Source organism: Pogona vitticeps, chromosome 5, assembly GCF_051106095.1.
Source record: "Pogona vitticeps strain Pit_001003342236 chromosome 5, PviZW2.1, whole genome shotgun sequence".
NCBI classification, from domain to species: Eukaryota; Metazoa; Chordata; class Lepidosauria; order Squamata; family Agamidae; genus Pogona; species Pogona vitticeps.
In genome coordinates this window covers 20,829,727-20,854,167 of record NC_135787.1, presented here as the reverse complement: position 1 = coordinate 20,854,167, position 24,441 = coordinate 20,829,727, and the positions used below count along the sequence as shown (strand labels likewise).

General features: G+C 41.0%; 1 protein-coding gene across 1 annotated transcript; it reads left to right on the top strand.

Annotated features, from left to right (window-relative positions):
• The first annotated feature begins 339 nt into the window (after window positions 1–339).
• On the top strand, window positions 340–22,909 carry C5H4orf54 (chromosome 5 C4orf54 homolog). The gene is made up of 2 exons (XM_073001880.2): window positions 340–11,109; window positions 15,225–22,909. Exon 1 carries the CDS (start codon window positions 6,073–6,075, stop codon window positions 11,080–11,082), a length of 5,010 nt encoding a protein of 1,669 aa, XP_072857981.2. The 5' UTR covers window positions 340–6,072; the 3' UTR covers window positions 11,083–11,109; window positions 15,225–22,909.
• The last annotated feature ends 1,532 nt before the right edge of the window (window positions 22,910–24,441 follow it).

Below are 24,441 nucleotides of genomic sequence, written 5' to 3'. Positions count from 1 at the left end.
CACAGTTTGGTTCACACAGAACCCTTAACTTGAAGCACAGACCCTGAACCTATCAGTTCTGGCTAACCATTCAGACACCTGAACCTATCAGGTTGGTACTCTGACACACAGTAGTACCCTGTCTGACACACAGACTCCCACACCAGCTTCTTCTTCCCAGCTGCTGCTTCGTCACATCCCAGCGTCTCCTGCTTCTCCACACACGCATCACATATATATCCAGTACAGCCCCTCCTCCTGATGTCCCGCCTTCCACTCCCCATAGGATGGAACTTTCCCTCCAAACCCATGACAGACAGGTAACATCAGTGCTGTATGTAACAGATATGACGATGGAAGATGAGCCCTTCAGGTCGGAAGGCATCCAACATGCTACTGAGGAAGAGCGGAGGAAAAGTACAAGTAGCTCCAGAACTAATGAAGTAGTTGTGCCAAAGCCAAAAGGATGCTCAGCTGCGGATGTGCCTGGAAGTGAAAGGAAAGTCTGATGCTGCAAAGAAAAATACTGCATAAGAACCTGGAATGTAAGATCTATGAACCTTGGGAAGCTGGATGTGGTTAAACAGGAGATGGCAAGAATAAACATTGATATCCTGGGCGTCAGTGAACTAAAATGGACGGGAATGGGTGAATTCAATTCAGATGATTATCATATCTACTATTGTGGGCAAGAATCCTGTAGAGGAAATGGAGTAGCCCTCATAGTCAACAAAAGAGTGGGGAAAGCTGTACTGGGATACAATCTCAAAAATGATAGAATGATTTCAATACAAATCCAAGACAGACCTTTCAATATCACAGTAATCCAAGTTTATGCACCAACCATGAATGCTGAAGAAGCTGAAATTGACCAATTCTATGAAGATTTACAACACCTTCTAGAATTGTATTTTAATTGTCTTATCTTTTTATTGTATTTTAATTGTTCTAAGCTGCCCAGAGACCTTTGGGTAGTGTGGGCAGCATATAAGTTAAACAAACAAACAAACAAACAAACTGACACCAAAGAAAGATGTTCTTCTCATTATAGGAGATTGAATGCTAAAGTATGGAGTCAAGAAATAAAAGGAATAACAGGTTAGTTTGGCCTTGGAGTTCAAAACAAAGCAGGGCAAAGGCTAACAGAGTTTTGTCAAGAGAACAAGCTGGTCATCACAAACACTCTTTTCCAACAACACAAGAGGTGACTCTACACATGGAAATCACTAGATGGGCAATAACAAAATCAGATTGATTATATTCTCTGCAGCCAAAGATGGAGAAGCTCTATACAGTCAGCAAAAACAAGACCTGGAGCTGATTGTGGCTCTGATCATCAGCTTCTTATACGAACAAAACCCAAGTTTAAACTGAAGGAAGTAGGAAAAACCACTGGCCTAGTCAGGTATAATCTAAACCAAATCCCTCATGAATATACACTGGAAGTGAAAAACAGATTTAAGGAACTAGATTTGGTGGACGGAGTGCCTGAAGAACTATGGATGGAAGCTCATAACATTGAACAGGGGGCAGCAAGAAAAAACATCCCAATAAAAAGGAAATGCAAGAAAGCAAAGTGGCTATCCAACGAGGGCTTACAAATAGCAGGGAAGGGAAGGGAAACAAAATGCAAGGGAGATAGGGAAAGTTACAGAAAATTGAATGCAGACTTCCAAAGAATAGCAAGGAGAGTTAAGAGGGCCTTCTTAAACGAACAGTGCAAAAATATAGAGGAAAATAATAGAAAGGGAATAACCAGAGATCTGTTCAAGAAAATTTGAGATATTAAAGGAACATTTTGTGCAAAGATGGATATGATAAAGGACAAAAATGGGAGGGACCTAACAGAAGAAGAAAACATCAAGAAGAGGGGGCAAGAATACAGAGAGGAATTATACCAGAAATATCTGGATGTCCTGGATAACACAGATAGTGTGGCTGCTGACCTTGAGCCAGACATCCTGGAGAGTGAAGTCAAGTGGGCCTTAGAAAGCTTGGCTAACAACAAGGCCAGTTGAACTATTTAAAATCTTGAAAGATGATGCTGTTAAGGTGCTACAATGGCCAGAGGACTGGAAAAGATCAGTCTACATCCCAGTCCTAAAGAAGGGCAGTGCCAAAGAAAGCTCCAGCTAGTGTACAACTGCACTCATTTCACATGCTAGCAAGGTTATGCTCAAAATCCTCCAAGGTAGGCTTCAGCAGTAGGTGGACCGAGAACTCCCAGAAGTACAAGCTGGATTTCAAAGGGGCAGAAGAACTAGACACCAAATTGCTAACATGCGCTGGATTATGGAGAAAGCCAGAGAGTTCCAGAAAAACATCTTCTTCTGCTTCATTTGCTACGCAAAAGCCTTTGACTGTGCGGACCACAGCAAACTATGGCAAGTCCTTAAAGAAATGGGAGTGCCTGACCACCTTATCCATCTCCTGAGAAATCTATACGTGGGACAAGAAGCAACAGTTAGAACTGGATATGGAACAACTGATGGGTTCAAAATTGGGAAAGGAGTACAACAAGGCTGTATATCAGGGGTCTCAAACTGTGGCCCTCCAGATGTTCTTGGACTTCAACTCCCAGAAATCCTGGCCAGCAGAGGTGGTGCTGAAGGCTTCTGGGAGCTGTAGGCTAAGAACATCTGGAGGGCCACAGTTTGAGACCCCTGCTGTATATTGTCTCCCTGCTTATTTAACTTATATGCAGAATACATTGTGCGAAAGGCTGGACTGGGGGAATCCCAAGCCGGAATTAAGATTGCCGGAAGAAATATCAACAACCTCACATAGGCAGATGATACCACTCTGATGACAGAAAGTGAGGAGGAATTAAAGAACCTTTTAATGAGGGTGAAAGAGGAAGTTGCAAAAAACAGTCTGAAGCTCAACATCAAAAAAAAAAAAAAACAACTAAGATCACGGTCACTGGTCCCATCACCTCTTGGCAAAAAGAAGTGGAAGATATGGAGGCAGTGACAGATTTCACTTTCTTGGACTCCATGATCACCGCCGATGGTGACAGCAGCCACAAAATTAAAAGACGCCTGCTTCTTGGGAGGAAAGAGATGACAAACCTCGACAGCATCTTAAAAAGCAGAGACATCACCTTGCTGATAAAGGTCCGAATAGTCAAAGCTATGGTTTTTCCAGTCGCGTATGGAAGTGAGAGCTGGACCATAAGGAAGGCTGACCGCCGAAGAATTGATGCTTTTGAATTGTGGTGCTGGAGGAGGCTCTTGAGAGTCCCCTAGACTGCAAGGAGAACAAACCTATCCATTCTGAAGGAAATCAACCCTGAGTGCTCACTGGAAGGACAGATCCTGAAGCTTAGGCTCCAATACTTTGGCCATCTCATGAGAAGACTCCCTGGAAAAGATCCTGATGTTGGGAAAGAGTGAAGGCAAGAGGAGAAGCTACCAACATGAATTTGACCCAACTCCCCGAGGCAGTGGAAGACAGGCGGGCCTGGCGTGCTCTGGTCCATGGGGTCACAAAGTCGGACATGACTTAACAACAAAACCACAACAAAAGTCTAAAAAACAGCTTTTGAAGGTTTTATTCAGAGGCCTAGCCCAATTGTTTCTGCTGTAGACACATTAAACAAAATGCCATGGATAAAATGTGAAGTCTCACATATAAAAAAAACGCACCCTATGTCATTAATCTCCTTCCCTTTTCAAATTTGCTAATAATGAAAAGTGGTATGTTCAAAGAACCATTTTCAAGGCAAAGCAATGTCTGTGCTCAGCACAAAAGGGGAACAGGTTGTCACAACTATGATTTCTGTCATACTAACTTACATGAACCTTAAGATCTGCTTCAGAAGTCCTGATCACTAGCCTGACACCTTGGAAGCAAAGGATGCTATCCTCACTTTGACTCCCTCTATATCATACAGTAGTTGAACGAGGTATCTTACCTAGTTTGGGCATAAGACAGAGCCTTTCTGGTGACAAGTGTCATGATTACTTTCTCTTGAGATCTGATTCGTTTCCTCTAGTCTTGTTTTCAGGAATTCTACAAGTTTTCAAATTTAGCCTAGAATCTGATGTATTCCTATACCCCGATGTTCAGTTTCTTGCTGTGTGTTCTTTTTAGCACTAGGCTGTCATTTTATTCTGCTTAATCTAATATTTTTATACACAATCGTTTAATGCAAAAGTGGCTTTTAAATGAACACAAACAAAACATGCAAATTCATGAAATTGTTTTATTGATTTGTATACCAGCAAATACTGCTTTAAGGATTTTATTTTACAACTCAAAACTCTAATATAGAAAAGGGTATGTTTTGAACACTGTTTTTCCAAAAATAGGTCTTCTATATTTTATTTTTTAAATCTAGAGCCAAAATTCTGTTGAAAAAAACATGCACAAAATGATAATTGTACTAAAGATTTGTACTCTTTGCGGGAATGTCTGCCATGCAACTGATTTCACAACCTGTACATAATTAGCAGACACCTACCATCTGCACCATTACCACTACACAGGATTCTGACATACATTCCCTATGTAAGTACATGCTTGCTCAGTTCACTCTACCTGATCCTTAATCTAAATCTTTCACATGCTTTATGTCATTTACATTTTGCTTCTAATTTGCCGTCAATAGCAGCTTCTCATCTTAAATAACTGAAAGAAGAAGGATAGTCAAGAATATTTTATTAGAAGGGTTTGGGCTTCTAGCTGGGAGTGATGGCTGAACACATTTATTTTTGCTATGTACAAATGCAATAGTTTAAAATAGTACTTTATTCAATCGGCTGAAATGACACACAGTCTATGTATAGTTAATGGTTCTGACCTAGCATGCTATACTGATCTTACAAAAATGCTCCTCAGTTTTCGTTCTGACCAAATGGCCATGAAAATCCAACCCTGTTTGACATTTTAACTTCGATTCCTTTCCCATTCATTTAAAGACAACTGAAGATCTGTATGAAATTATTTTCTTCTTGTGATATACAAAGAAGTGCTTGCTTCCATGGATCCACACCACAGAAGTCAGAGAAAAGGTAAATGATTTGTTATCTAAGATTAGCATTTGTCTATGTTGAAATGTGATTAGAACTTATTATAACAGGTGGCCACTATCCAGCTTAGTTAGAGAAGCTTAAGTTTCTTTGGCTCTAATGGGACACAAGGGCAATTAATTTTGGCTGACACGCTTTGAGTAAAACTCTTAACTTTTATGGGTTTATGGGTTTGAAAGCTTTAAAAATAGCTTGTATAATTTAAACTAGCTAAATTCATCTATTTCATTACTTGTGTCAAACTGGGTATCCAAGATATCCAGAGGCTATCTATTTGGGGGGGGGGCAAGAATCCTGATATGGAAGTAATTAAAAATATTTGGGGTGAGCTGGAGGACATTTTAAATGTTTTTTGCACAAAATTTAAACCATGTGGTAGATAAATGAATATATCTTAGTAGAGTATGAATTGGAAAGCTGACCTTTTTAAACATTTATCATTAAAATGCAACTGCTTCATATGTTCAATGCCTTATTAAGGCTCAGTTCTTTGTTATGCTCTTGTAAACATTATCTGGGGACCTATACCTTTAACAGTAGTATTTCTTGCAAAAATATGTATTTTCCCTAATATCAACTACAGAGTTTTCCCACCACCTAAACTACTAATAGTCTTTTAAAAGAGCTGTACAATGAACAGGATTCCCCATCTTCACTTCAGATAACCAGAAGTATAAGAATTTCTATTTGCTTTATCTTCATTTTGGGATGTTGGGGGAAGCTGAGCTGCAGATGCTGCTAATGCTGCTACTTCTATTACCAATGGCATTCAGACTGACAGCTCTTCGTGCCAAACCAACAACTGTACTTCATAGCTCTGGAATAAGACACTGGAAGCAGCAGCAGCAACAGCTACCCCCCCCCCATCTCTGCAGAGAAAACAGCAGCCAGCAACCCTACTACTATCCCAACACTTTCGGGCGTCTCTCCAGGGTCTACCACTAAACTGCAGGGAGTCAAGTTCGGAACCACACTGCTGGAGACACGTGTATGTCTCCCAGCTTAGAGCTTTGGGTCCAAAATTCTTTGTTCCCTTCAGCAAGCTTGCAAAGCGATCGGCATGGAAGCAGTTACAAAATCGCCTGCTGAACAGATCACTGTTCAAAAAGGGAACGTTGGAGAAAGCTGCCGCGGAGTGATGAAGCAACATTCTCAAGAGCCATCAACCTCCTCATCCGAGGAATCAAAATATGTGGAGATTTATGATTTCCCTGGAGGGAGGGGAGAGAGTCCTCAGACTCTAAAACTGACTTTGGCAGGGAATGGAAATAAAGTGGCCTTTATCAGACCTAAAAATGGACCTTGCGGGATCACTGAGGTGAACAGATTGGCTAACAATATGCTGGCAGACGAATCTGGAAATCGAGAATCCCAGGATTATAAATCTAAAATGGAAGGCTCTCTTTCTCCCATGGGGATGAAAGCTGGTGAGGTGGGGGGAAGCATCACTGGCACCAGTTCAGAAGGGTCTGAGAACACTTTGTGCCCTAGTATCTCCAACATTCAGCTTTACACAAATGGCTGCTCAGAATCATCCTCATCCTCTTGTCCTTCACCGGTAGAAAAAACAGGATGTTTTCCAAAAATGGATGACTTGGGAAGAGGGGGGAAAACCTCATCCTCTTCATTTGGATATGACAGTGATGAAGACGACGATGCAGACTGCAAAGAAATCTGTATGACTAACCAGAGAGGAGGATGTCGGCGTGCTTCACAATTGCTACAGCCGGCAGCACAGAGCAACACCATTGAAAACAGCAACAATAACGATGAAGCTCATTATATTACAACCCATGAAATCCAGCTTAGCGAAGTGGACCACGATATGGATTTTGATTATGGATTAGCCTCCCGGTGGGACTTTGAAGATAACAACGTGATTTATTCCTTTGTGGATTATGCTTCTTTTGGAAGTGAAGAGACTCTTGCAGATACACAGACAGAGGAAGACAATAGTTGTTATCTCAGCACAACCACCAGTGATCCCAATAATCAGACTGACAGTATCGATAATACCAGCAGTACAGAGATAGTCAGCATTAATTCTGAAAACGATACCCCTAGTACAGACAAATGCGCCAGCTCGGAAGAAAGTCAGTCCAAGAACCTCAGCAACATGAGTGAGAATTCTGCAGGCCAGATACTCCTATCAATCAAACCAACTTCCAGAGCTATAAATGAGCCTAGCAACCAGCACGAAAAGCAAAACATTGTTTATGCTGCCAAGCATGAAGGCGACATGAGCCTCTGTGTCTCCACAGCTCATGAACGAAATGCAAGTTTAAAACAAGATGTGTTTCATGACTATGCAAAAAAATTTATTGCAGTTCCTGCAAGGTTGCAAACCAAGTGTGGAGCCATAAGAGCAAGGGAATTGGGAGGATATTCAAGTGGTGCCTCCAGCGTGGTAAGTGAGTTGGATGATGCAGATAAAGAAGTAAGAAGCCTTACGGCACGAGCATTCCGGAGCCTAGCTTATCCCTACTTTGATACCTTGAATCTAAGCTCCAGTGAGTCTTCCACCTCTCTTTCGGATCATAACCTAGGAATCAACCGGTGGTCAACCTACTTGGATTTAAAGTGTGGCAGCCTTGGGCAAAAAGCAGAGCAAAACCTTTTCAAAAGCACCACTGCATCAGCTGCATGGAACAGAAGCACTGGAACAAAGACATCCAGTGACCAGTTCTACATTCATTCCAATAAATCACAGACTAAAGCTTTGGAGTTTGTTGTCAGTAAGCTCGATGGGGAAATAACACACGTTGAAACACCAGCTTGCTTTGAAAAACGGATCCAGTCAGGGTCCCGGGTTGTTACTTTGTTAGAGACTTTGAATTTCAGCAGCAATAATAATGGGGGAGTCCCCAGACCTGCTAAACCTTCTGAAAATGCTGCTGTTGGATCAAGTTGCACAGATGAAGTTACCGAAATATTGCCAAAGGAGCTGGGCAATGAAGCCTGCAAACAAACCAGGGTGGCTGCAGAAACCATGGAAGGCACACAGAAGAAATCAAAATTTGCATCTAGCCTTCTCAAAAATGTTATCTCAAAGAAAATGCAACTGGAACATGAATTCAAAATGGAAAGAGGAGAGATCACAGACACCACATACTCTGGTATGTCTACTTCCTTATCTTCTAAAGAGGTAGATAGTACTGTAAAAGAGAAATTTAAGGATGGGGGGTTGCAGAGGCAGAATTCTAGATATTCAGAAGGCAGTTCTGATTACACTATTTTAACAGGAGATGATTTGGGGGAGTTTTTTGATAGCAAATCAACTACCTCCAAGCCATCCACTCCTCGGGAAGGAAATATTAGCCTGGATCGATCCCTTTCTGAAACATTCATAGAAGAAACATGTAAAATAAAAGACAGCGCTTCTGAAACACTCAAGGCAACTTTTCTCCGTAGCCAGAACAGTGCATTTAGAACATGGAAAGAAAAAGAAGCAGAGAAAAAGGAGGAAAAAGCTCCTGTGGGTAAACTGAAAATTTCATCAAAAGGAGATTGGAAGGCTGATTTGGGAGAAATCTCAGTTGGCAAATCAACTAAAATGTCTCGTCTCTTTGTTCCAAATATTCAGCAAACAACTAAAGAAAAGCAGTCCAGCATGCAGGTGACAAAATATTGTTCGGCAGCCAATGCAGCAGCTCAGACTGCAATTGCCACCACAATGTTAAAGCCAAAACCTCCTGAGATCAAGATCAGCTTAGGCAGCGTGCAGCAGAACAAAGATCCTTCTTTCAATATTGCTAAGCTCCTAACACCCAAGATAGTTGGAAGTATCCCAAACTTTTTTAAGACAGTTGAAGATACACGATGTCAGCCACAAAAACAATTCAAAGGAGAGTCAATGGATAAAGTGCCTCAGTTTCAGGTACGTGATGTAAGAGAAAGCAAGCCTAAGGTCCAAGGGCCTATCCATCAGGTGAGAGATGTCAGGAAACTGATCAAGAGTAACTATGGCCATGAGTCAGGGGATAACAACAGTGACAGGGCCAGTGTCAACTCTGAGCAGGGAAACTCTGAACAGAAACCCAGGCAGCTGGTGGCAGCAGGCATCCCCAGGCCTCTGTCTCCCATGGTGATAACTTGTCAGGCAGTGAGCAACAGCAAAGAGGACAAGAAATTCAGCAAGACTTCTGAGGTGGGAGCCAAAGCCAACAGCGGTGGCAAGATGTTGCCTTCCAACCAAGATGGGACAATCCTGGTGCACAGGACCTCAGGAAGGCTACCTGTGGCTACCATTGCTCCCAATAAAAGTGACCCTCGCCAGCCTGCTGTGCTGAAGATAGTCTCCAAAACATCTGTACCCTGGAGACAGCAATCACACCCTCAGCCCACAACAGTGGAGAAAAGCAACAAGGTAGGGCCACTGGTGGCAACCAGAGAAGAAGAATCTCCACCAGAAGAGCTGACCAAGGCACCAGTCACTGTGAACCATCAAGCCCTGGAGAAACTTACAGCAGCGGTACGGAGCATGGAGGAGCTCTACAGCTTCAACAAGAATGAATGGAAGCGCAAGAGTGACCCATTGCCCATAACTGACAGTCATGTCTTGTCCCTCATTGCCAGTGAAGAAGGGGCCACCGGAGACATGCCCAATGCCAGGGAAGAGTCAGCGACAGGTGCCAAGGCTGGGGATCTGGAAGCAGGCCAGGCTGGGGGGGTTGCAGCATCCCCTAGCAGCATCCCCAACAGCAGGTCTGCCCCTGAGCGCCCACCCCGCGGCAGGACTGCCAACCCAACCAAACAGGCGGATAAGGTTTCAGCCAAAACAGCCGCCTTTGAGAGCCTGGCGCTGGCCCGCGACCGTCCACGGGGCCCAGGGTTCCGTGGCGAGGCAACCGCTGCAGCCGCCACCGCCGCCGCCGGGCCTGCCGAGAAGGGGCGAGCTCCCGTGGTGCCCCGCAGCACTTTCACCTTCAATGCCCAGGCCCAGAAGGCCAAGGCGCCACCTCCAGAGCCTTCTCCGCCGCCACTCTCCAGAGGCCTCAAGGGCCAGTCCAGGCCCCGCTCCATCAAACTCTTTGGGGACAGGCAGCAGGGGGGCTTTGCGGAGGCTGACAAGGGGCCCAAGCCCGTGGCTCCCGACTGCGGGAACTACTTGGCCATCCCTCTCAAGACGTCGTCGGGGGAACAGCCGGGCACAGCCGCCTCAGGGGACGGAGAAGGCCGCCCGGGCCTAGTCTCCGCAGCCTCGACAGCCGCCGCCCTGTTCAGTCACCAGCCCTACAGCTCGGGAGGGAACCCGACAGGCTCCAACCAGGCCACGTTGCCACAGCAGCCTGGGGACCGGAGCAGAGGCCCTGCCACCGCCAGCGCCGCCCCTCAGGCTCAGCCGCCTCCTCCTCCACAACCTCAGGCGGCAGCCGCTGCCCCTCAGCTCGAAATGTCTGCCGCGCCCATCTTCCCTCAAGCGTTGTCCCTGGCGGCCGCCGCCGCCTTGACCGGGGCAGCGGCCCAGCCCGCGCCTCTCCTGTGCTTCTCGCCGCCCATGCCCACGGCGGCCGCCGAGCCCTCCGCTTTCCCTCAGACGCAGCGCAAGGTGCTGTTGGACCTCAGCACCGGCCAGTGCTACCTGGTGGACACGCCCGTCCAGCAGCCGCCCCAGAAGCGGCGCCTCTTCGACCCGGAGACCGGGCAGTACGTGGAGGTTCCCTTGCCCGCCCAGCAGCCTCCGCCGCCCGCTGCCGTGGCCCCCATGACCCTCCCCATGTCCCCCCTAGCGCTGGGCACGGCGGCGGGAACCTACGGCGCCCCGGCCGCCGCCTACATGATCTACCCGGGCTTCCTACCGGCCGTTTTGCCCGCCGGCGTCTTGCAGGGACAGCTTACTCAGCAGCCCACGGGCGAGCTGAGCACCGTCGCCCCTTCCAGCCCCGGAGCAGACAGCCCTTACTACATGCCCACGGGCAAAAGTGTCCAGCAGCTGCAACCCCAGCCGGCTGCCCCCGGCGAGGGGAAAGCGCCGCTCATCAGCATCACCTCGCAGCCTTTGGGCCCCAGGATCGTCGCCCCGCCATCCTTCGACGGCACCACCATGCGCTTCGTCGTGGAGCATCGGTGATGGAGAGCCCGAGGGCAGCGGCATCGTGTAAGTTGACCCTTTTGTCTTGCTAGCACCCTCCTCAAACCAATGCCATTTCACCATAGTCTGCTGCCAGAACTTGGAAACGATTCTTGGTGTTTGTGTGTGTGCGCGCCTGTGTGTGTGTGTGTGTTGGATGACAGCTCCCTGATTTCTGCAGCCAAGGTGCTTGCTGGAGGATACGGGGAGCTCCCCACCCCACTCCAAGTAACTTTTTCTACCAGCTACTCAAAAGAGTGAAGTTGAAGGCATTGTGTTTCATCAACATTGCCACTGGTGAAAAAAAAAACCATGGAAATGTCTGTGTTCCAGTGTTGCGTACAGTGTATGTCTGTGGGGAATGGTACACTGGACAGAATAAAAATATGAGTGATCTTCATTTCATCAGGTAAGTTCATGATTAGCAGGAATTAAGTTTCTGCTGAATTCTTGTGTGTTTAATTCTAGGGATATATATTTGGAGGCAATGAAAAATGGCGGGATATGGGTGCATTTACACTTGATGGCGTATATGCAGTTGGCACATTTGGACATGAGAAGAGCTAATCTGACCTAGACTAGAGGTCTGTCAAAATCTAGTATTGTCTTGCCACAGTGACCTGTGGGAAAGCTACAGGCAGTAAATGAGTACGATAGAAAGCATCCTATCAGTTATGTTCCCAGCAACTGGTACGGTGGTACTGTTTCTGATATTGAAAGTTATACAGTACTGTATATGGCCATTGTGTGTAGTAGCCATTAGTAGTATTGTCTGTGCTTTTAAAGCCATCCAAAGCAGCCATGATTATATTTTGCAAAGTTTGATTATGCGCTGTGTGAAAGAATTAAGTTATTTTCATAAAGGCAATTATTCCATGCACAAAGATTTTGATTAGAGCAAGTGAAGCATTTCTATGTACCCATGTTCACATTATTGCACAGCTGAGGGGCAAGAGGAGGAGAGTGTAAATGAGGAAATGTGGGGATGCTTATAAAAGGAGATTGTATAGCAGAATAAATCATTGAAAGATCAGACATACCTGTTCAATGCTCCCTTTCTGACTCAGGATAAATTCAGATATTCTATTGTGTTGGGGAAGCCAATACAGAGTGTTTATACTGTTAAGTGTGTCAGTATTCTAACATACCACAGAAGTGGTGAGATTTCAGATCACCACCTGGCTCATGCTACAAACTTCAAAGCAATACCACTAACCACTGAGATGCAATTTCATCACTCATCTGTGATATATGAGACTGTTCATAGTGAGAGGAGAGTTGCCAACTCTTTTCTCTTGTGGCTTTAGCAGCAGCTGCTCAACAACAGAAATTCCACAAACTGAGCTTTTTCCCATTAGGTAGAGATATTAAACGTTTAAGATTCCTGCCAGGATAAAAAAAAATAGCTAGAAGTCATGACTTTCGCCAACACCAAGCAAATTATTGCACCACATCATCTGAAAAATGTATAATTTTAAAGATGCAAGGCATCCTTTTCCATAAAGAGAAAGACATGTTAGTCCCAAGCACAGTAGTAAAAATATAATTAAATTAATGTCTGCTTTGGCTTTGGTTCCATCTGAGAGACAAGAATAAGGTAATTGAATGTTGTATTTTTTCTACATGGGTTTAATAGCAAAGGATTTTTACGCAGTGTGTTGTGCCTTTATTTTCTGGGTTGTTTGTCCCACAAATGAAACATAGAAGTACTGTACCCATATTTCTTCAACTGTCTGAAGAAGGACACTTTGTGAGTAATAAATCCTTCATCTAAATGGGAGGAACTTATGGTTATAAATAGCCAATATAGATGTCTCTGTACACTAGAACTGCAGGCAAGCATGCTCTTTTAACTTGAGGAAGCAGCAGGAGATCCACAGTCACTCACTCATTTTTAAGATTTAAAACTGCTACGTGGGAACCTACATTAGGATTACAGGATTTGTGGTGAAATTAAAGGTCCTCCCATACCCACATTACAGATATAAATGTGCCTTCAGAAGGATTAGTTGCTGTACATACAGCAGTAGGGAACCAAACAGTTTAGGGCAAAGGGTTAAACAATCCCTCCCATGGAGCTATGTCTCCAGGCAAGCTTGAGTTTCCTAGTAGCTGACCTCTTTTTCAAAAAACACAGGAGTTGCACTATTTCATCTAGTTTGCTCCTAATTACGGTGACTTAATTGAGATATAACCTCTAATAGAGCATTAAAATGTATTTAAATGTTGCTTGAATGTTTGAATCCTTCCAGGTGCCCTCATTTGTTTTATTATAGGCACTGCCCCAAACATACACACACAAGTCTTTGTCCAATAGAGTTCAAAATGTATTTTGGATTTGCACCAGAGAAGTGCAGTATATAGAAAACAATGTGAAGCTTTTTCTTCACCCAGTTGTTTCTTGAGTTGACAGCCAGTAACAATCATTCCCTTTCCAGGGAAGGTTATCTAACAAACCTTCCTTTCATTCAAAATATTGCACTGTTGCTCATGTGCAGTGTTTAGTTACCCAGTAAGTAAAACAGATACACAGAGAGAAATTGTAATGGATAAATACATATTTTATTTATATTATTTATGTATAATTGTGCTTAACAGGAACTCAGTTTTTAAATGGTGTGATTGAGATCTGGAAATATGTATTGAATTATTTAAAGTTAGAATAAAATACAATAGAATGGCAAATGTATGTCCTACTTGGATTTTATCATGGATTTTTTTTGTATGAAATAATACCCTGTTTCCCCGAAAATAAGACAGGGTCTTATATTAATTTTTGCTCCAAAAAACACATTAGGGCTTATTTTCAGGGGATGACTTTTTTTTTCATGTATGGCAATCTACATTTATTCAAATATAGTCCTCCCATCTTCTTCTGGTTGCGGCACAATGGTGGAGGCTGGGGCTTCACTCAACTGGGACTTATTTTTGGAATAGGGCTTATATTACGAGCATCCTGAAAAATCCTACTAGGACTTACTGTATTTCCAGGTTAGGTCTTATTTTCAGGGACACAGGGTAAAAATCCCTTTGTTTGGCTTTTAAGATAGAACTAGCATACATTCAAGGTCTTGCAGCTGTTTGAGCACCACTATGAATTGTGGGACTGCAAGCATCGCCAAACCTAGCTACCATCAACATTCATGGGGAAATATGGGACTATCGAACAATGCCCAGGAGGAGGGCCACAAGTTGGCTATCTCTAGTTTAGAGCCTGTGTAAAGCTGAACAGATCTCAGGCTCACACATATTCTTATGCTGGTGGGTGGAAGACTTAAAACATGATTCAGTTTCTGAGACTCCCAACATTATGCACAGCCCTAGAGCTGTGGCTTAAAACAACTTCTAGATACAGTAGCTAAGACACCTAGAGAACCAACCAGAAGTTTAGAAATGACTTGAAGTCCTGGCTTCTATTTTATATACTGTATAATGGAAAGTGTATAATGATAGAAACTCAAAATAACCATTGTTAATTCATCTTTCCAGACATAAAGGACAAGAGAGCAAAAGACGGGAGACTTATTTGTGTAGGAAATTAAGAGATATTTATTAAATGCTGTAGTACGTCATAGACATAAGTGCTTGTAGCGCTATGGGGCGGTATATAAGTCCAATAAATAAATAAATAAATAAATAAATAAATAAATAAATAAATAAATAAATAAATAAATAAATAAATAAATAACTATCTATCTATCTAGAATATGTTCATATTGGCCTTAATATCCTATTGACATCCATATAGTGTTTGTGTAATTTTCCGTAGCTGGTTGCAGCTAATTGATTAGGTGCCAGGCCATGTCTCTGTTGTGCAATGGGCACGTGACCAGGATGTTCCCAAGACATATCCCGTCACTTAGCTCCAGTTAACTGCGGCAAATTATGCAAACATCAGTAGGATCCTGGTCTTAATTCTCTACGTTTAAGAAAGATATTTGCTAATTTAGCAAAATGTTTAGAATATATATTTTATTTATATAGCTTCTCCACTATGTGCTGTATCAGAGTGAAGCAGAGAGTCCAGACCGAATTATGCTGTGGATAGGATTAATCATAGGAGCTTTAGTTTTAAGATGCTTTCCAGTAGTTTTTATGCATTAAGTCAGCAATTTAATTTGTTTATGTGATTTATCTTACAGGTCACAAAGAACAAGAATTTGCCTCCCTTAATCTGAAAACAACTTGGTAATGTTAAACTCCCAGTTAAGCTGCTGCTGCTTCTCATGTATTTCTCAAATAGTGCTTTGTATAAAACAAATATTATTTTTCTTGTTTGCTAAACACACACATCTAATTCTAACTGTGTGTAAATTTAGTTATGCATATGTGGATGGATAGGTTGTGATATTTTGGGTAAAAGCATTTTGTTTAATCTACAAGCCAAAGGATCTTTACACTTGTGTAATATAGATACTACATGATAAATGCAAATGTATTTGAAGACACACCAAGCATCGTTTTTAAAAGTAGAAAAGAGTTAGAAAAGCCACAAACTTTAGCATGAAAGCAAGCACTTATCCATTTCTCTGACTTCTCTTTCTATTTTACTTCTTTCCATTGCTTTTTTAAGGTGGCTATAGGTGCTTTGTTTGTATGACATGTCATGCGTAACATGTAGCTCACCCTTAAGATTAACTTGATGCATATTATAGGCATCACTCCATTGTCTCAGGGAAAACATGTATGTAAAAAGCAACATAAAGTCATTTCAAATTTAGTTCTGTCTCTTTAAAAGGTTTTCAGAATTTGCAAATAATAGCCAGTGGATACACACTATATTTAGAGAAACTGGTTTCTGTTGAAATAAATTGCCACTTTCTGTTTAGTAGGAGCTGGATTAAGATCTGATTTACATTACAGATGTGCACTTTGATAATAGTTCAGAGCATCTACATCTCAGTTTAACTATAGTTATCTCCATGTCCCACTGAAACATTTTAGTGACATGATTAACTCGTCCCATTGATTTCAGTGGAATTTGATGCCTAATCCTTTACATATTTGCTTTGGTGTAACTCTCAATAGTGGAAATCCTGTTGATATTTGTATGAGGTTGGCGTAACGTCCTGTGGCTAATTGCTGCTAACTGATGATATGCTGAGTGTGTGACCAGTCATGTGACTGAAATGCGCACTAGCATCTTGTCATGAAGTGACAATTAGCAGTGGCAAGTTAAGCACATGTTATACCAGTTGGTTTGTGGCAAGTTCAATGGGGCTTGCTGCCAAATACTCATAGTATCATAATCTTAATTATGATTAGCATTTGCTGGATTGGGAGAGTGATCTTCAAATGATATTTAACATGGTTACCCCTCAAACCTGGTTGTGGAAATAGCTGGAAACATGCTTTGGTTGCTTTATTACTTAAAATTTGCTGCTTTGTATTGTGATATTGTTTGGAGCCTTAAAGTCCAACTTGGAAAAAAATATAAAAACTAAGAAAAGAATATAAACACATAGTTATCACCATTTTCCCTGACAGGGTTTGGTGACTATCGGTTTTGAAAAAGGCAGCACTTCAACTGTTGAACCTTTTCTCTCTCGTTATTCCCATGTTGGCAACAGTATTCCAATGACACCGTAATGTTATTCAGTTACTTCATTGGTATTAATCCTGTTTTGAGACCTTTATTCCAAAGGAGAAAATAATATTTATTTTCCTTGCTATCTAATAATTTAGGTATAAGCTATTTTGTTTTGTTTGCAAGTGTTTGCATTTGACTGTTTTTAGAACATATTTTGTTAATGTTAACATAGCTGTTTCTTGTCAGTGTCCTAAGCCTGAGTAATAGGTAGCCAAAGCTTAAACATTTAATTTGAGAATCCATTAAGACAAAATAATGAACACTTTAGTGAGCTTTAGCGAAGTGGAGAAGTTTACATAATGCAGGCAAGTATACTATACACAGGACACAAGAACTAATACCCCCAAACACAGACACCGCATCTTCCAATTCCTCCTGTATCTTTCTACTACATAAGCTGCATCTCTGATGTTTACTTTTACGATTCTCCTCAGCCTATCATGTTATATAGATATAGTTTCCATGTGGCTTACATTGACATGCTTTGTCAAATATGTAAGGATGTCTCATGGCTGAGCGGAAACGGGTTGCCTCATCATTTGAGGGTAAAGCATGCCCCCAATTCTGATCATGACCACCTGTGAAAATATGCTAATTGTTACTCATCCCCATCCTCCAAGCAACCAGGTATCTCTTCCTATCACAATGGCTGAAGTCCTGTTGCTTAGCATAGTATGTCTCACTACAGCCACAGTATGTCCACTGAATGAATGGAGATTTGATGAGTAAACTCATAAGTTCCATTGATTAAAAAATAGGCCTACTTTACTTGTAACTTAGTATGCTAAAATAAGTTGCAACTAATGTAGGCCCATTTGAATCAATGGAACTTACAGAAAAATGGACTCACTAAATCTCAATTCATTCAATGGACCTACTCTAGTGTAATTTACTGTGCTAAACAACAGAATTTCAGCCTCTATTTTACACTGAAATCAATACAGACCAATAACAAATCTGTTCGTTTTGAGGTGCCACTCTTCTTTACAAAGATGTTGCATTGGCCTGTTTTGATTCTAGCTGAATTGACAGTGGAGTAAATTTGTTTTTTTCTCTCCAGCTGAAACATCTGGGGAAGTTCAAGGTAGGCGAAAATAGTTTTCATAATGTCCTCAGGGTGATATTTATAAGCTATTACAATATTTTGAAGAAATTCTGAGAGAAGCAAAAATAAGTTTTAATATTACTTGTATCATTTCTCAGGGGAGATTTCCTGCATTGTTAGATCTACATGAACATATGTTAACAGTGTGTTGACATTTAGTGTACAGTATTAACTTTGTTGGCTAGTTGAGTTTATTTTCTGTGTTGCATTTGTTGTGAGACATGCATTGTGCTGCTATAAGAAAAGTGTAGTAGAATTCAAAACTAGAAACATGTAGATGCCATGCAAGGAAATGTTTAATAAGAATATTAAAGGTTGTACCGTATGTATGTTACTGCTGTGTAACATGTTAGGATGCCAAAACTTAAGAAAAACAGATATTTTATTTAATGAACCATAAGAGGCTGTGGATTTTCTGTTTCAATATTAACAAGTCTATGACCAAAGCATGTCAAAACATAGGGCATAAACTGCAACTGGGTCATGCTGTGCTGATAAACCCAGCAATCAAACCACATTATCTTATTACAGTACTTGTTGGCACGTCTTGTAATTAAGAGGAGTTGCAGCAGTTTGCAGCCAGCAGTAAAGGCACTGTAGGCATGTGGCTTCCAGGTGGAAATGTTTGGAAATGCTTCTGCCTATCACAGCATCTGTCAGGGCTCTTGCACAGCATATGAACTCTGCAATTTCTGGACCTAATGTAGTCTTCAAATTGCTGCAGCTGGTGGACCATCAACACAGTGAAGCACTTGGCTGGTTACATTTTAAATCAGGGATGGGCAAAGTGTGGCCCTTCAAATTTTCTTGGACTGAGACTCCCAATAATCTTCTCCATTGGCTTTGCTAACTTAGGCTGGTGGCCATCCAAAAGTATCAGGAGGGCTGGACATTGGCCATCTGTGGTTTAAAGCAGACAATCATGATTATTTTCTTAAGTATTTGGCTCAGACAAATAAGCTGTGCCCTGAAAATGAGCCTTACTTTTCCCCCCATTGCTGACCTGTAAAAAGTATGTTTTGAGGAACTTAAAGTTATCTATCTCTTAGGCCACAATCCAGCACAATAAGAATTAAGTACATATAACCATCCCTTTGATTGTGGTCTTCATTTCAAATCCTGAATTTAAAACATTGATAGCACTTGTTGGATGGTTTCATTTACCACAGTGTAAGAGCATTTCCACATGATGATTTTTACACAAAATAATGCAATAGTTTTGGTGGACTGGAATTTTTTTCATCAGGTAGCTATATAAATTCTGTGCATTAAAATTCTTGTGCTAATTTAATCTACTGCAGAAAAGGGCATTCTTCCACATGCTTGTTCATATTTACTGGTGGCATCAAAATCTCTTGAAGGGCTGAAAATATAATTCACCTTCTTTCAGTCTGTTTAACTTATTTAAAAACTAGATTCCTGCACAGCTAGAGCTGCATTGTAGTAATTCAAGATACTTTCTGTGGCATATGTGAACAAACTCTAATCTCTTATATCATTATTAAATGCTCTGCAAGTACATACCTAGTTAGGGAGTGATTTCAGACTTGTCGTTTCTGTTATCTTGCATTATGAAAAGAAGTCATCTTAACTCTAAAGAATGGATATATGAAGATTCCCTATTTAAGCTCTACCTATTTCTATAGAGTCTAGTTTTCATTTGAAGCTGGGGGTATGCTTTTGTTTTTCAACTTAAAAGGCTGCTTAAGACAACGGTGTTGGGGGTTTTTGTTATAAAAGTTCCCCTGATTCTCAAAGTGTCCTTAATTTCATAAACCTGCTTGTGCTGCACAAAAGACATCTGTGTGATCAAATACATGTAAGTTTTTTCTGACTGCTGGTCAGTACAGGCACTCAAGTAGTGCATCATATCTGCAGGCGCATATCTGCAGGCACTAGCATCTCTTCTTCTAATGGCATGTTTTTCCTTCGTCTTGGTGCTCACAGAGATGATTCATCTTATAGTTTACAATACAGAGATTTGCAAACATACACACATAGAGACACACATCACAACCTGATACAGATTTAGACACATTTAATTCTTGTCTTGGATTTGTGACCTAGCAATCTCAGGGCCTACAGCTTTGCCAAGTGTCCTTGAAAATAGTAGTAGACCTATATCTTATCAGAAACATAAGGCTGCTATTTTGCTGCCCCAAATAGCAGCTGTATGTCAGGTTTGCTGTGCTTCCATTTCCTGTACAACACATCATTCAACTTGCACCATTTCCTGGCTTAGTTGCCTGGAGGATTGTGACACCCCGCCTTTGACTTTTGGCTAACTGCAGCATCATGTCATCAGACCATCAGATAAGCAATTCAAATGGACACCTCACACTTAAATGTTTGTAGAGCTTTATATACCTATAAAAATATTTTCTCAGGGCAACTCTGAGTTGTATTGCCAGATGCAAAAGCAGACCATGCTTCTGTAATTCTAATAAATGGGTAGGCAAGATCATTTCAGCAGGTGCACTACACTTTAAATGTCCTTCTCAACACAGTTAGTAAAGTGGAAGATTACATTTGGCCATCCTACTCCTTGTTTAATGTTTTATTCCTGATGTTGGGTTGTACTTAATTTTTACTGTAAAATTCTACATATACACAGTGGTCGCAGAGAGGAATCTGTAAGTTTCTGCGAATTTCTTGACCCAGTATTCTGAACCCAAGCCAGCACAGCAGTTAACTACATGACTTAATCTTAGCATGGCAACTCTCTTGGTGATTGCACTGGAAGTTAAACATAGGTGTAAATACCTTACTGCATCAGACCCAGGAGATTTACAGCATGTTGCAGGATTATGTCCCAAATCCTTATGATTAGGCAGATTTCTGAAAATGGTCAAGCTGAAAAAGGTTAGGAAAACTGAGTAAATATGGTGCTCTACGTATGCCTCAGTCTTTTAGAGAGGGGCAATTATTCAGTAGTAGAGTATGTGCTCTCATGTATCATCTTGCAGATTCAGTGCAGCTGGAGGATCTCAGATAGCAGAGCTGCAAAAGCCTGTCTGCCTCAGACCCTGAAGAAGTTATGCCAGGGATCATTGATAGTACTGTACTGTATTAAATAGTTCGTTGTCTTCTGTATGCCAGTTCCTTGCTGATCACTGGAGTGATCCAGCTAGTTAAATGCAATCAGATGTCTGGAATTCAATCAGGGATTTGGTGTATAGCTTCCCCAAAAGCCCACTGTCACCTAAAAATAAACAAGTGTATAGTCCTCATGATTGCAGAGATTATAAAGTAATGGGAGCAGCCTTACAGTCATTTGTCTTATCTTAATCCTTTTTTAAAAAAAGAAAGAATAGAATAAGCTTTGAAGTTGAAAACCTTTCAAATTACATTCAGCCTGAAAGTGAGGGAAATGTGTGTGTCAAGAGTCAGATTCTTCCTTGCTTTCATATATCTCCGTCATTGTCAATAGATATTAGTTTCATCTGTTTCGCTCCTGTACTGAATACCATTCATTCTCACTTTATTTATTTACAGTTGTCAAATCAAGACCAAATATCTAACTTGATATGCGCTGATGCAGAACATTACTTAATAAATCACATGTGATCAAATAAATTTAATTTATTAACTGGGCTTTGGTGTCCAAGCTATAAAGTTGGATGAGGAACTGTAAGCAGAATAGTCGTGTTGGTCTGGAAAAGCCTAAGAATTTGAACTTCTCTTTTCTCAAACATTCTAGCATAGATGTGAATAAGCCTCATTGAACTCAAATGGGGCTTGCTTTCAAATAGCCACGCATAAGCTAATACAGTTAGTGCATTGTATCCAATCGGTGAATAGCATTTATAGAACAAGCTCTATTCAGGTGTTATGCCTGAAACTGTGTAGAATGCTGTCTTCATCATGGGGAGGCCACACATGTAAGCCTAGGTATATGCCGTCCCCAGATGTTAGTCATACTGTCACACCATGCCTGTGAAATCTGGAGTCTGCAAGCACCTTTGGCTGAAGGTGCTTACAAGCCCCAATGATCAGAAATGGAAGGCAAGGGCTCCCAGAATTCTTCACGTCCAATGAGCTGAATGTGTTTATGGAATCTACTTCAGACTTTTGCACTGCGTACATGAAGGTCTGATTGACATCTTGGAGTAGGGGGAGTCTTGCCTTTGTGTACCCATCCCAGCCACAAATCTAGTCCTTAGCATACATTTAGGCATAACGCCTGAACAAGGTTAATCTCTGGTAGAATTTATGTTTCCATGTCACAGCAATTTGGCTTTTGATTTGTAATGAACCATAGTCTCCAAGCTGGTAGTTCAATGCGTTTCACGTTACAATGTTACAGGTAAAAATCATCTCATGTTTTATATGCGGCCACAGTTCCAATCCTGAAATGGTTTACTATAAGTGTATACCTAAGGATGACATTGGCAGTTATTCATGTTTAATTCTCTTTGGAGGTGTTGCCTTATGTCCGCAGTGAAAGATACCTTTGCTATATACCTTTATAGCCATGGTGTCATTCCTTTTCTTTCTTCGTTACAATTTATGCCAAAGTTTTGGCTACCTAACAGTAGCAATTCTAAAAGGCTTGCTTCACAAGGCCCTCTTTGTGGTGGTGGTATCTCCCTTTGCCTTCTCCCCCTGCATTTTCTGGGCAAGGATGATTAATTCATAAGAAGTAAGAAAGGAGACATAAAGGAAGTGCAATGGTCATGACAGAGAATGTTGGTTGCATGTTTGATTTGAATGCTGTTGAGCAAAATAGAAGGAGCAGAATGTTTTAAAGACTGTTTTGATGAAATGGACTGCTGCTTATGGGAAGTGTTAACAGAATTATCCTGCAATTTTTTACTCTCTTGTTATTTTGGCTGCTTTTCAAATATATGACATTGTAGCATGTTCTTGGTTGAAGTCAGAAATGGTCCCAGTCCAGAAAGTTGTGAGCTTGGAATTTTAAGGACAAAAAACCCAGCAAAGAGCTTTGGGAATAGCACTGCCAGTGTATTGCACATAGCGAAGATTTAATTGTATTTCGATCATGAGAATATATAATAAACTGTTTAAATCTTTTATGCTCCAACCTTTGTAAGCATACAGGCAAGCATTTGTATATTTTTTGAATGTTATGACAAATAAAATGTATTTTTCAATAAACTATATTTAAAGAAGTCAGTATATTGTGTGATTTTTAAAAGCATTTTGTAATAAAGCTGTAAACATACAAACCAAGTTCAAAAATTATTTGCATCTTATTAATCTTAAAGTACATCAGTAAAGTTTAAAAAATCTGCCGATTATTTTTTAAGTGTGCCTTCCCTTCCTAGGATCTTTTCAGACCTTAACATTGCTTTATATCTGTAACAGTGACATGTTTCTTACATCTGTTATAGTAGCATATCTAGGGATATTTCTAGCAGTGTACATATTTTGGTGCCACTTTATTTTTTCAATCAGTGTCATATCTTCAGCTATTAAGCTGAAATCAATTCATGATGCTGTTGTCTGATGGATTTATCAAAGAAGGTAAGAAGCATTAGGTGAAGATTAAAATTTACAGGAAATTTAGCACATGGTACTGTATATCATACAAGCAACTGGCAGGATAGCTCAGTGAGTTGAGTACCTGACTGTGGCATCAGAGGTTGGGAATCTGATTCCCCATTATGCCTTTTGGAACAGGAACCACCCTGGGTAGCCTTTTGTAAATTGTATATTCCCAGGGCATCCCCACAAGAAGGCACTGGCAAACCACTTCTGAATACTCTATCTAGAAAGCTCTGGAAAGGGATGCCATCACTATTTGATGGCATATAATTACTATTTCTGCATTGGGTTGGAAGGACCAATGGTCTGAATCAGTATAGGCTACCTTTGTCAATTTTTCCCTGTCTTTAGGAATACCTTTTTTTTTCTTAAAAAAAGGCACTGGGCTTGCCTGTTTTAGCTAGTTATCTATTTTTCAACTATATACAGTAGTGGTTTCCTGTTTTTGTGTGTGTGTGTGTGATTTGTTTTTATATTTCTGTTAATAAAGTGATTTTATTGGGGGACAGTTGAATTACAGGAGTAGGGAACCTAGTTCTGAGAAGAAAGATTATTATTATTATTTTATTATTTTTTTAATTTATATGCCGCCCACTCTACCCAGAGGTCTCTGGGCGGCTTACAATAAATTGCTAGATATATATAATAAATAAATAATAATAAATAATAGATATAATAAATTGCTAGATAGTACAAAGCCCTGAATAATGATTATAGAGAATAATGATTGTAGAGATTATAAGCAGGTTATGCTTAGCTGTGGCAGAAAAAGACTGCACTTTCACTGTCCTGGCACAGCATATTCCTATCAATGCAACCATGGAATTCAGTCCTTTGAGATTGGTGTGAATTTAAACTTCATCATTCAGCCATACATGGAATACAGATAAAGATGATCTAAAGGGCACATGTTCTTTTTTTCAGTCAGAACAAAAAGAAAGCACTACATAACAAATATACAGTATAATAACAATATATTTTATGTTAATAGGGGGGCAGTTAAAATAGAAAAATATGCTACGAGAGGTTTTATTTATTTTTATTTTATTTATTTTATGTATTTTATTTTTTTGCCATTCTGCCAGCAGCAGGTGGCAAAATTTACAAGGTTAAAGTTAGCAGTACATTTTCAAAGTACTGCTGAGCAAGGGCATTT

Excerpts from the sequence above, each read along its gene's own strand:
- C5H4orf54 (XM_073001880.2), top strand. The coding sequence starts at position 6,073 with ATGGAAGCAGTTACAAAATCGCCTGCTGAACAGATCACTGTTCAAAAA.